This window comes from Populus trichocarpa, chromosome 8, assembly GCF_000002775.5.
Source record: "Populus trichocarpa isolate Nisqually-1 chromosome 8, P.trichocarpa_v4.1, whole genome shotgun sequence".
Classification (NCBI taxonomy): domain Eukaryota; kingdom Viridiplantae; phylum Streptophyta; class Magnoliopsida; order Malpighiales; family Salicaceae; genus Populus; species Populus trichocarpa.
In genome coordinates this window covers 6,471,144-6,484,684 of record NC_037292.2, presented here as the reverse complement: position 1 = coordinate 6,484,684, position 13,541 = coordinate 6,471,144, and the positions used below count along the sequence as shown (strand labels likewise).

The window sequence follows — 13,541 nt, the reverse complement described above, 5'->3', positions numbered from 1 at the left end:
GACTTCCTCTCTCTCTTCTTCCTCGCTCTCTTTTCGATGCTCTCCTCGCACCCTCGCTGTTTAGTGTTTACTTTTGGACAATGTTACAAGCCTCAACATTTATTCAAATGAATCCTTCTAATTCTATTCTGTCCAATCCATTTATTAGATAGCTGCCACGTGCATGCAGTTAAGAGGACGGAGGCTCTTGTCTTCTGCAAATCGAAGACAGAGGATTTAATTTGATAAAGAAAAAAAATAAATTGAGAGACCGTGAATGAACTTTTTCATTTCTTGAAATTTGCTTAGGGATGGAAATTTAATCCAATGAATATTGATTGAATAGGTGGTTTTTTTAATTACAGCTAACTTATCTGAGAGGTAATAAGTAATAAATAATATATAAATATATAAATTTACTATTCAATGAATAATAATAATTAGAAGATGAATATAAAAAATTTCAATCCGTGGATTTTCTTTTGTTCTTTCCCCTTCTCTGGTTTGGGCCTGTAGATTCGTTTTATTATGCCCATAATTGTCTCATTTATTGTCATATTGAATTTGTGGCCTGTACAATTCCTTTTGGGCCAAACTAATTATCCCGCCCATAAGAGTGGCAGGAAACATCAATCACAAACTGCTATAGTTTTTTCAATTGTATAGCAGCAAGTTCAGCTCTTAAGTTGGCTGTGGCTTTAACAGAAACCTGGGCTTATGTTATGCCTCCACAGACAAACAAAATTATCACTTGAACTCGGTCCATCAGAATCACAATGAGCTCCCCTGCAACTCGATGCTGCTCTTCGAGATCCTATAACATCACCGCTGATAGTCTCTGAATCTGTCCTGTGAACTAACTTTTGTAGCTAACTTGCTTAACTACTTGGAAGTTCAAATATTCGTAACCTTTCCAGAAGCTTTGGTCAATTGGGGTTGGGTTTATTTCTTGGAGCGGTGAAAAAAAACAACCCGGAGTTAACTCGGCAAAACCCTCTTTAACACGGGGCATCCAAGTCCAAAATAGAACAGACAAAAAAAAAAAGCTTATATGGCAGAAGAAAATAATAATAAAAGATTAAAGATGCCAATAATTCACTGGTTCAAACTGAACTGCTGCTTCAAGTACAAAAACTTAGATACAGACCTGAAGGACTCTCACTAATTTAGTCCAGCAATGAAGTGAACTGCTACATACGAAAACAGACACTAACTAGTAACCAAAATAAGAAGACAGAGAACATAATCAGAAACCCTTCTGCAATATATTGATAATGGCTACCGCGACATCACAAAGATTGCTGATAAGTTTATTCCTATCAGTCAATGGTGATTCATCCTCGCCCGAGAAGTTTTTTTCACAAGCATCAGCTTGTTTGGAAACATCAGAAAAAACATAATCGGCAAATCCATACCTTCCTCTAATCAAAGCATCAATGGCTTGAGGAAGATTGTACTTGACAACTGGTATGTACAACTCTGCACAATCAGCCAGTGGCCTCTCTAATGATGTCCCAGTTTCCTGTTTAACTAAGCCTTGGATGAAATTCAGGGTATCGGTCACATTGGACAGGACGAGATTAGCCATTTTAGAGGCTAGAGTTTTAACATCAGTCCCTGAGTTTGGTTGTAAGGACAAGACACAAAGGTCGTAGAAGGGTGTCTTCTTGCATATCTGGCCTACTAGATCACCACATTGGGTTAGTGGTAAAGGAGCTGAGAGGAGGAGGATGTAAAGGAGAATGGACAGTGAAGAGACTGAAGTTCTCATTTTTTGCAGAACTAAAAAGGAAGAGGGGCAGCGAAGGGTAGGGAATTAGATTGGTTTGGTGATGCTGTTATATGATAGATTCTGTTTGCTTGCTTATTGTGTTCTGAAATGAACTCAAGTGTGGGTCTCCTTGATCTTGAACCATTGCCTGCCAAATATTTAATAATGTCTCAATCTGTGGATTGTCTCTGTCGTCACTCTTTACCAGTGTCAGATGGAGTTGCGTTCACATTATTCTCTGATGTTAGTTGTTAACTGAACTCGTGATCTCGTTAATCATTACATAAAATACTCATATTTAATTCGGAACCTCAAGTCATGGATTCTGAAATGATTATTTATATTTAAAATCGTTAAGAATTGGTTATGAGTTTCTGCTCAAACTTTTCAGATGTAAATTCGTCACAGTGATTTTATTTTTCTCCATTATCATCGCATGTTTAAAGTCGGTAAAGATTGGTTATGATTATAGTCGGTAAAGCACTTTAAAGTCGGTAAAGATTGGTTATGATTAAAGTCGGTAAAGATGGGTTACGAGTATCTTTAAATTCGGTAAATATTATTTTTTAAAGTATTTTTTATTTAAAAATATATTAAATTTTTATTTTTAAAAAATTATTTTTAATATCATAACAACAAATCAATACAAAAATTATAAAAAATAATATTAAACAAAAATAAATATTTTAAAAAAAAATACAATTTCAACGTAAGCATAAAAGAAATAAAAAAAAAATCAACTAAGATGTGATTGGTAATTGAAACCTTATCGTAAAAGAATCTGTCCTCCAGTTGAAACAAAAAAACCAAGAAAATGATGATAAAAAAGTAAAGGAAGTACTCTCGAAATGGTTGGAGATTAAAAAAATGGGTATTATTCAAACGTCAGTCTGGTTGACATTATGAGGCATGACCATGTTTTGAGTGACACGTGGTGTGCAGTTTGTGGCCTCCAGTGCTTTCTATTTCTTTTATCGGACATTAATTGTCTCTTTTCTTGCTAGGAAAAGCATCTCACAGACTGGCTCGTGAACTTCTGGAATGATCTAAAGCCTGGCGTTGATAGCACTGGTTTGAAATGAAGCTCTCGAGATATACATTAAAAACGGCAAACCCTTTCATGATGCTGACAAGTTTGGACCCATGTCAAAAGCGAAGACTACTGTCTTGGGTTTGATCTCAACTCAAGCTCCAATGTCGACAAAATCACCTCAGCTCGTGATTTACTCTCCATGGATCCGGTTACTGTGGATCAAGCCCATCTTATTATCTGTCGGTCTGTCCCCTAACGAGCACTGCTGCTGCTGCTGTTCGTGGTCTATCTTTTCTGAGTCTCAGCAACATCTACGTTTACATTTACATCTATATCCACATAAAAAAGAATAAAGTGAAAAGTGATCCCTCAATCTTAATTCTATGATACCGATATGAGCTGTGAAGATGGATTTACTATTAAATCTTAATGTTAACTTCTTGATTATCAAACCCCAACTGCTTTAAAGGGACCTGCCGAATCGTGCTTAGCAAATCTTTTTAAGAAGATATGAGATGAGAATGTAAAACTCTTTTTTGGTGGGGATCAAATTAAGATTTTGCTTACAGTTGATGATAATTTTGATCCCTTGGGCCTGGACCTCCACGGCCCCACCTGTTTTCCTCCTCCTCTTCGGCCACAAGGGATTTTCCACGGTGGGGGGCTGACAAGAAAGCAGCCCGCAGCCCACAGCAGACCACATTGATTTTACCAAGTGCCCTCCTTTTCGATGCCATTTTTCTGCCTTGTTCGTGGCTCAGTTTACCTTGTAAATATGTGTCCGAGGTTGGCAGAGATAAAAACCATATTTTCTTTGCTTTCAGGTTCAAGATTTTAAGCGTAACTTTCCATGGACTTCTTAATTCCGCTAAAAACTTCAACTTAAGCTTAGCGACATGGAAAACAAGATAGACATTTCAGGTGTCTATCGTCTTCATGCTCAAGTTAAATCTCTTTAAGCGTCATATAAAGAGATTGTATATTGGTTTCCTATTCATATCGGTCTCCTCGTCTTCTTCATTTAACTTAAGCGTAGAAGGATCGTTAATTTTTTAAAAGAACTTATTTTGCGGGGTAAACACTGTTCATCATCATAAAAGAAGATCAACCCATGCTGGTTGTGATAAAAATCACACCTTTCAGTAGAGGTTGCTTGACCTCCTCACTACGAACATGTCGCGCTACAAAAACGAGGGCTTATTTTGATTTTCTCATGTAATGGGATATTTTTTTAAGCTTAAATATACTTTAAATTGAGGATTTGAAGTTGTGATTTCTTTACATTTGCAACGAGCTCACCGCTATTAGACTAGCAACACGCTGCAGATCATCAAATTCAAAGATTGTTAGACAGTTCACATAATATTTTTTTTTTTTGGATAACAGCAGCAATATTCATCAATCAATCAAGTGCACCTGCTTCTTGGATGGTTTGATTTTAATTGTTTAGTTATTTGTAAATAAGCAAGCCAACTCTCAATCCGATCACCTCAAATCTTGTTGTGTTTGCATGTGAGTAGTGTCAGTTCTTCATCCAAGATCCAAATTCTTGACTTATTTTAAAATTATTTATAATTTCCATCATTTTCTTATTCAACCAAGTTCATCTTATATTGTATGTATCTAGATCGATCAAACATATCAAATCCAATTCTAAATTTAAGGCGAGAAGATGATGTTATAAACATCTTAAGTTTCATGACTATATAAATTTGAAGAGAGAATTCCTCCCATAAGTCAATGTGCCTATAATATATAAGAGAATATCTTAGTAATTTAATGGAAGTCAAATAGAAATTTCATCCTTTCAAAATTCTCGACAATCCTGCCCCATCTATATTCATAACTTCGACCTTTTTATTCCGAAGTTTAAGGTGAGAAACTGGTTTTATTCACCCCTACAACTACATGGCTCCATAAATTTTCAATAAAAATCATGATGTGTCAAGAATTGAGGTAAATCTTTTATTAATCAACTCGAAACAAATTTGAAATTAACGGTGATGTTTTTACTCACGAAATTACTCAATAATGGTTCATTAAAATCCAGGTCTGCCAATATGGTTCGCTAAAATCATACCAAAAGAATTAATTGTTTTATTATGAATTTAATTTTCTTAAGATGCTACGAGTTGAATTTGATTTTAAGAGAATGGGCTTTTTCCAAAGTAAAACAAATTTTGAAATTCTCACTTCCTGACTTACAGGAATTGTTAGGGGTTTTAAATATAAAAATTGGAAGGTCATACTTAACCTTAGATTAATATAAAAACGATATTAATTTTAATAGATATTTTTTATCCATTAATAAAAAAACTATACACTTTCTAACAGTGGTTGAACCACAATAGCCCGTCCAAAGCAAACCTACTGAGTACTGGCCATGGAGGAGGAAAAGTGAAGAAGCTGAATCCTAAATCTACTAGCCATGGCTCCTTTTTTAAAAAAGAAATAATAATAGTCATGCTTATGAACAATGAGATTTTTTAAAAAATCTCGTTTTGTTTATTATAATCCACGTTTATCATAACAATGCTTATTATAATCCTCGTTATGTTCCTTTTTTAAAATAAAAAAAAAAAACAATGAGATTTTTCTCATGCTTATGAACAACAGCCAGCACCTCATTATGTTAATGTTTAACCAAGAATAATAACAATAATAATCGTTAATAAATAAATGTTATAGTTTATAAAATATGTTATTTAGTAATAGAAAGCAAAGTGGGGCAAAGCCTAAGGTGTTGCCATGGGCCAGACCCCTCGTGCCTATTATTTGTGGGCTCTCGCTTCTGAAGCATATTCTTGTGAACGAGAAGCTGATCTTCTTCGTTCAATATCTACCTCTTGTACTTGGGAAAAGAAGTTCGAAATGCCAAAATCCTCATCTTCCTATGGCCTTGATCATGGAGATTCTGCTCGCATTAGTCAACGCCTGCCTCGCGCTAATCGATAATGAAAACCACCTCACACGAATTGGGCTCTTTCTTGGCATTGTGGCAGATTTGCAGCCTCTCTTGTCCAATGCTAAAGGGGTATCTATTTCAAAGTTTGTTGCACAAGATTTATCCAAAAGAAAATTTGTGGCACAAGAACTTACAATTGCTTTACATCATAACTCCAAAGGAGAACGGTTGCTTTAGTTCGAAACTCAAAAGGTGGTTCATCAAGTTCGTGTTGATTGCATTCTAACATGCCCAACTTCGTTTCCTAACGGGTTCAATTGTCAACTCAACAAATGTAAAAGAAAGAAAAAATATTAGAAGGAAAGCATTGATCGACGTAATTTACACAAGTCCCGTCTATTGCAAACTCCCTTTTTTATATCTTTAGAATCCATCCTATTTATGTTGTTTTAAAGCTAATATGCTATCACAGACTAAGTTGTTCAATCCATAAGCCCTTAACCCTAAATTCTAATCGCACACAAATTTCTCAAGGTAGGATGCAAAACAAGATCAGTACCAGAACAGAGAGTAAGAGAGCATAACAGTAAACTTTAGCCCCCAGTACTTGGGTACTCGGTGTCTCCATTGCTTTCCACATACCCAACAAAGTAGCTTGGCAGATGTTGCGAATATGCTGGGGTCCTCCTTTGATTGTAGTCAAGCATCTTCCAGCATGCTTTCATTTTCTTGCCGTTTCCACTGTCAAACCGAGCATTCTTTGGTAGTTCAGATGCTTGCACGATAGATAATTCCATCTTTCCACGAATGCCATAATAGCCACAATATATACTCCTCGAGAAATCCTCCTCAACAGGTTCTATATACACGAAATTGCTTCTACTGCGATTTAGGCCCCAGTAGAAAACAACATTTGGTTCAGATGCATCCATATCAACATATTCCATGGGGTTGGGGTCACAAAAGCCCTGCACGGCTTCCAGCTGAAGCAAATAAAACCTCAGAAAGTGTTGTAAGGAAGGAGAGACCAAATCACGAGATTAAAAAAAACAATAAGTAAAAATAAATTCATGAGTACTATTAGATCGATTACTTTGAGAGTGCCCACAAAAGCAATACACTGAAGTTAAAATCTATCTGGTTGGGGTTGGTATACCTTGCATTGTATGACCCCGGAAGGGAAGATTCTCCAAAACTATGAAGGCAATGAAACTGAGGCTAATGAGGCCGTTTACCAAGACATAGACACAAACTAGCATTGCTAGTTCTTGTTTTCATCTTTATTTAGTGATTCAGGCAACATCTTCACACAACTAGTTCTTATGTGAATAAATGCCCGGTTGATTACCAAAATGAAGGAGCGCACATGAGCCAGTTACCTTAAGAAGTAGACAGCGGAAGTGTGACTTCACCCAGCCCACCCAGTCTCCTAGCTCATCTTGATCAGGAGCTGAAAGGTAGATTTTGACAAATCGTGTATAGTTCGTTGAGTATGGGAAAGGCTCAAAAATTCTCCCCACATCAGAGTCCAGCTTTAACTTTAGAAGATCCTGTATTGTAAGAAAACAGGTCTACAGTCTTTTGTAAAAAATCCTCTTCGATTAAGATCTCTATAGCTAACTAGAACAGAATCAATATATAGAACAGCATCCCCATCTGATTAAGGAACTAGCTCCGAAACAGCCCCTCCAACCAAAGAAAAAAGTGCTAAAGAAGCCACAAGCAAATCACAGTGTAGGTAGATAGTCAAGACAGGTATTCCAGTCTCAATTAAATAATAAACATACCCTAGTCATAGAATGCCCTCTGAGAAACTCTGCTCTGATCTTGGTGAATGTGCTTTTAGTGACATTGGAATGGCAATACTCGTATGGACTACATGGCAAACGAATAGGCATGTAGAATCGAGTCTCAATCACATCTTCGACATTTGATGACATTCCATCTTGCAGCATAACAGGTGTAGGCCAAGGCCACATCGCATATGTACTAAAGAAGTTTGAAATTAAAGCAATTACACTGGCGTTTGGCTGATTTTGACAAACAAAGGCTGCTAGAACTGCTAAATGCACTCCTCCCAGAAACCCATTTAGCTGCAAACAATGCATATTTAATTGGATCCATATTTTTTGGGGGAAAGGTTATTCTGATAAAGCCCATCTCAGATAGAAGCAAAGCATGAAACTGATATAACTAACATGCACGTTGCACTTACATTACCATACACTCCTCGCCGTTTTGCCCACAGTTTAAGACATCGCAGCATGGATTGGAAATTCTGAAACATCATTTCAAAAATCTGATACTCGTCAAAAAACTGCTATTACAAATTACTGCAATCTGAAAAATCTTCAAATCTATTGCAAGCAAACCATCTAAGCACATAATTATAGTGGCAATAGCATGTGTTGCACAGATAGAAAATTATAGTCCACAGGAGCTCCATGTATTGGCCTAGCTTGTTCCCAGGGGAAAAATCTAGGACCAATGCATTAGTGCAAGAAATTACCATCACGTAAAGAAAAAAAATTTTGCAAGACACTCAAATTTCATAAACCATGGATAGATCATGGCATAAATCTCTTGTGAATAGTGATGCAGTGGCTGTAACAATATTGAGGTGTACACATGCATCTTTTGAATAAATATGGGACATTGTCCAGAAAGACAAGTACCAGCTACTGTGGGAACTGATGTGTTAAAGCTGATACATGAACTGTAGTCATGCTGAATGAATCAAGAGTTGAGATCCTTGTGTGAATGGGAAAGAAAAAACGAGGAACATCTACCATCAGGTTTGGAACAAGCAGCAGTATCCGTTGATTAGCACGTACTCCAGACAAACTCTTCCAACTGGTCTCATCAATATTAGTCAAAAGGGATAGATTGAGTATGTCCACATTCTGCGGTTCAGCAAGTCGAAATGTCAAATATCCTTGTTATCAACAGGGGAAAAGAACCACGATTGATAAAACTGGAGCAGCACACAGCGCATCTATTGACCACCTTACTAGATACAATGAAAGCAATTTCTAAGAATGAAAAAAAAAGAGTAATAAAAAGCACTTCAATCATCTACTCAATCCTGACAAGGAAAGAACACTGCAAGCATCATGTTTAGAAGAATGTTTCATCCACATAAAATCTGTTCAAGTCCAAGGTATGCATACTTACTTCAGGAACATTTAAGACTTTAAGCTGAGCATATGGAAGATCAACTGAAATCCCATCAAATGTAAACCGCATCAAAGGAACCTTTGAATCCTTCACACAATGGATTTCTGATATTTCAGGCCTGCTCTTAAGTATGTTGTGCAAAACAATAAAAAAGTCCTCCTGCACGAGTAATGAATAATACAAAAATCGAGACAATACTTATTCCAATCCACATGGTTAAACTAGATGAGCACAAACAGAGAAAACTTACAGCTATAGTGGCGAAGAAAGGACCAACACATAAAGCATCAATATCAGACTCTGGATCATGAAACTGAACGAACCAGGCAGATAAAATTCACAAACCACGTTTTACAAAGACAAAGTATGCGATCAAAATTAGCAAGGACACATTAATAGGAATGGTGCATTCAAACCAAATTTACATGCCTAAGGTCTATAGTAGAATGTTGTGCTTCATTAAAAAACAAAAAAAAGAAATTGAAAATTGACACAAACATGTGATAGTGAATTGGTGCATTACAAGCAAATTGAGGTGGATATGATCAGAGAGCTCTTAATTTAGAAAAATTAAGATCATTTAAAATACTCGGCCACAGCGAAGAAATTTCAAAATGTGCTATCAGTAATCGGCATTTCATTTCACAACAAAGACTTACTCCAAGCCCATAGGATCCATAAGTCAATATAGTAGCAGATGTAGCTGCAATTTGTTGTTTTGGTAAACACCGCTGCCACGCCACCTTCTTAGCCCACGCTACCACAATCTGCAACAGTTATAGGGCACATTCATCAGAGATTTTCTAAAAGAAAACATTGATTATTTTGCGAATGTGAATGATGAGTACTGTTTTGAGCTTTTCGACAATAATCTTCCTCTTCTCGTCTTCTTCTGGAGATGGGAATAATCCTTCATTAACCATTAACTACAGGCATTTTTAAAGAAAATAAATATACGAGTATATATGTATATATATATATATATAAATCCAAATCAAAAGTTTATGAAATTTAAACAAAATAGCAGCAAATCAACTAATATTCTGTTGAAAATACATTATATAAACCAACCTTGAGAAGCGAGAGAGACCTTTCGTCCTCCATTTGAAGCGAATGAGGTTGACAGAGGGAGATGGAAAGGGGGGGATAGGGTTTATGGATGCAGAGCTATCAAATGTAAGTTGTCCATGTTTTAAAAGGATTCTGTTGTTTTGGGGTTTTTTAATTGATCATGACCACGCTACGAGGAGCAACTTTTTCTGAACAGTCTCCTTGTATTAGTTTTGCCTCGCCCTGACGTTAAAAAGCGCCTGCGCCTTGCTTGGGACTAAGCGCGTCTTGAATCTTACTGAGGGGGGTTGTCTGTTATTGTATGAAAAAAATTAAAAATTAAAAATTAAATATGGCGATCAGTTGATGTGCGGAAAGATAATCAAACTGCATCAACACGACACGCCATATGACCATCAGACCAGAAAAGAATACGCAAAAAGGAACTAATTTTAGCCCACTGTAACAAATTAACTAGCAACTATGTGAAGATAAGGGTAAGAATACAGTGTGCAGCAACTCTATAATTAAACACTAAAATTTTTCCAAGTTCCTCGCTAACTTACCAGTCATGTATATGTACAAGAAAAGAATTCAGAGATGGTCAGTTGATCTTCATCAAAGAGTACAGCCACAGAATACAAAGAAGTAGCAAAGCATAGCAGCTAAAGCCACGGACTCCAGCACCGTAACAAAGGTCCACCACACATCATCAATAGAAAAATCCAACCACCTGAAGCTCTCTAGACCCAACCTTGTTGTGAAATATGAGAAAACAAATTCCGGCCACCGAAAAATAGACGATGATGGCATAGAGAATCCGAATTCCGGGCACCTGAAAACTGATGGATACCACACGGGACGCGTACCGGGGATTTCCTACCTTTTATTGCAAGTGGGTGTTGGAATTTTCCTGCAAGTAGTGCCAGGTCGGGGGTGGGATATTGATGAATTATTGGTGGGATATTTATTTTAGCATGTTGAAAAGAGGCCATGAATGTTGAAAGATTAATGTGAGATGGTAATCCATTCTTAGGATGCGGTTGGTGTTTGTTTAAAAATTAAATTATTTTTTTATTTAAAATTTTTAGATTATTTTGATATCACCATCCCCTACTATATACATGTGTTCAATGTGGATTTTTTAAGATTATATATGTGTGTGTGTAGTGTCAATGTTAAATCAATCTGAGATATGTCATTTCATCTTATTTAGGCTAAAAAATTATACGAATCTTTTTCACGGTGAAGGATCCATCCGGGTCTGATTAGTAATTGCCCTGATTCCGTTTCACTCTCTTGTCCTGATTTTAACATTTTACTTTATTCCTTTTTCCTTCTCTTTTTTCCGGTTTGAAGTTTGAACCAGTGGTCTTTACTTTGAAAGGGGAAAAAAAGGGGAAAAAAATACTATTCGATTACAACCAGAGAGATACAGTGAGCAAATTCAAGAAATTACCACTTTAAGATTCCCAGGGCTACGGAAATGATGGTGAAAGTAGAACAGTGCTAGAAGAGATTACCAAGTTAAGAGTTGAATTTTTAAATATCATATCCCACGCAAACAAAATTATTTGGTTTTTAAGTTTTTTTTTTTTTGACAGATTTAGAATTGTTTAGGGATTTATTATACGGATATTTGATTTTTTTATTTGAATAATTCTTTAAAATTGGGTTGTCTCAAATTACAAGTCGTTAAATTATTCGGCTTCCAGCGATAATCCACGCAAACCACATGTGAGAAAACTCCTAAATCCCCATTTAGAAAATAAGGATCGCTATGCCTAGAGTGTCAGCTCATGTTTTGTGTTTTAGTGATTTTTCTGTTGTTTTGTGTTTTTATAATTTTTCTGTCTAGCATACAACAAATATCTCTTAATAAAAAGCCATAACTTATCATCTATAAGTAAATCTAAAAAACTCTATAAATTAGTAAAATATCAATTTATCTTCCAAATAATCTCCATCTATTTATTCATGACGATTTTAGAAATTAACTCAATCAAGTTTTTACTTGATTTATCTAGATCTAAAAATATAATTCTTGTATTAATTATATTTTAATTATTAATTTTTAAAATATATTTTAACCAGGTCATACTTATAAATTGCTGAGGAATGAGTTATTTTAATTATATTTTAATAATTAATAAAATGCATAACTTACTATCCAAAGTCTAGAAATGTTAATTTTCTGAACTTAAAAGTAATTGCTGATGTGGGGATGAATTATTTATGTGTTATCTTTTCATACTGTTTAATTTTATGAGCATATTTGAGAATGTAATAACAGTTGTTTTTTAAAATATATTTTATTTAAAAATACATTAAAATAAAATTTTTTTATTTTTAAATTTTTTTTTTAACATCTGCACACCAAAAAATTTTGAAAATACAAAAAATATTAATTTCAAACAAAAAAAATAAAAAAATAATATTTTTTTAAAAATATTTTGAAAAAAAAAAGCCTTAATTGTCTTGGAATACTGAAAGCCAGGTCCATTATTTCAAGCTGTCTGAACTCTGAACTCTGAATATTTCCTGAAGAATTAACCTGGTTGATAGTTAATATAATAATTTTTCATTTGAGAGCTTTGACTGGCTGGAAACTGTTGCATTGGTCTTCATGGTTAAGGATTGGGATTGTTACGTCTTTAGTATTTTGATAGTGTTTTTTTTAAATGTTTTTTAATTAAAAATATATTAAAATAATAGATTTTTTATATTTTATATTTTTGTAGATTAGTAGATTAAAATCATTAAAAATCACTTAAAAAACTAAATATATATTTTTTCAAATAAAAAACATTTTTAAAAATAAAAAGAAGCGCGATACCAAGAAAGCACAAAGTACCAACGACCTTTTTGCCAAACTACCCAGCAACAGCTCCAATCCACATGGCTTGTATACCGGCAGCAAAACACCATCACGTGCCTCCGATCAACGTCATTAATCTTTCCAATTTCAAGTTGAAGGAACAATTTTTGCATTTTATGCTGACTTGATCAGCAAAATAAATACCATAACTTGTAATAATTAAACAAGAAATTAAAATCACCTTACCTGTGCATGAATCTGGTGCGAGGGATAACGAGCCTGGGTAGTAATGGTGCAGCAAGGTTTGTGCTGGTGACTGTAACTTTTTTTTTACAAGGAAATTTTCGTTTAACTGCCTTCTACATATAGACTCGAGGATTCTCTAAATATAAAAAATAAAATGAATTTATATGCCATGTCAACAGACCAGCCCATTAAGTTCATTCCGCACTTTGTCTCTCTCTGATATTATATTTGTTTCTCTATTTTCTTCAAGGAACTCGCTTTTATTTTTCTCTATCCATTTGAATTATTTTATATGTTAATCAAAATTAAATTATTTTTAAAACGGCCTGATCACGCATTTTTATATTGTTAATGGATAGAAATTATTAAATTTCTACTGATGTTGACTATAGAGTTTAAATTTTTTTACGGTCCAACCCCGTTTCCAAAAAAAATTGAATATTTTTTTTTTGCTAAAAATTAATATTTTTTAGTGTTTTTAGATTGTTTTATGCGCTGATATCAAAAATAATTTTTAAAAAATAAAAAAAATCATCTTAATATATTTTTAAATAAAAAATAT

The 13,541-nt window shown here is 34.8% G+C and overlaps 2 protein-coding genes across 7 annotated transcripts; both read right to left on the bottom strand.

Moving 5' to 3' along the window:
• Positions 1–1,050: 1,050 nt before the first annotated feature.
• On the bottom strand, positions 1,051–1,994 carry LOC7471097 (uncharacterized). Its single transcript, XM_002311341.4, has one exon. The coding sequence runs from the start codon at positions 1,748–1,750 to the stop codon at positions 1,226–1,228; it is 525 nt and encodes a 174-aa protein (XP_002311377.3). The 5' UTR covers positions 1,751–1,994; the 3' UTR covers positions 1,051–1,225.
• A 4,091-nt stretch (positions 1,995–6,085) lies between these two features.
• On the bottom strand, positions 6,086–10,947 carry LOC7485885 (nuclear poly(A) polymerase 3). 6 transcript variants are annotated; one of them, XM_024607506.2, is made up of 11 exons: positions 10,482–10,946; positions 9,937–10,227; positions 9,714–9,791; positions 9,525–9,632; positions 9,116–9,178; positions 8,863–9,024; positions 8,478–8,591; positions 7,904–7,966; positions 7,476–7,781; positions 7,068–7,259; positions 6,086–6,671 (listed from the first exon to the last, which is right to left on the bottom strand). In XM_024607506.2, exons 2-11 carry the CDS (start codon positions 9,967–9,969, stop codon positions 6,282–6,284), a joined length of 1,509 nt encoding a protein of 502 aa, XP_024463274.2. In that variant the 5' UTR covers positions 9,970–10,227; positions 10,482–10,946; the 3' UTR covers positions 6,086–6,281. The 6 variants fall into 6 exon arrangements, with proteins under 6 accessions (XP_024463274.2, XP_002311376.3, XP_024463275.2 ...); XM_002311340.4 differs by having other exon boundaries at positions 7,068–7,238; positions 10,482–10,943; XM_024607507.2 differs by lacking the exon at positions 9,116–9,178 and having other exon boundaries at positions 10,482–10,947.
• Between the last annotated feature and the right edge of the window lie 2,594 nt (positions 10,948–13,541).

Excerpts from the sequence above, each read along its gene's own strand:
- LOC7471097 (XM_002311341.4), bottom strand. The coding sequence starts at position 1,750 with ATGAGAACTTCAGTCTCTTCACTGTCCATTCTCCTTTACATCCTCCTC.
- LOC7485885 (XM_024607506.2), bottom strand. The coding sequence starts at position 9,969 with ATGGAGGACGAAAGGTCTCTCTCGCTTCTCAAG. Across the intron at positions 9,025-9,115 it reads CTTTCTTCGCCACTATAGCT|GAGGACTTTTTTATTGTTTT; the intron begins GTAAGTTTTCTC and ends TTACTCGTGCAG. Across the intron at positions 8,592-8,862 it reads AAGTCTTAAATGTTCCTGAA|AATGTGGACATACTCAATCT; the intron begins GTAAGTATGCAT and ends GCTGAACCGCAG.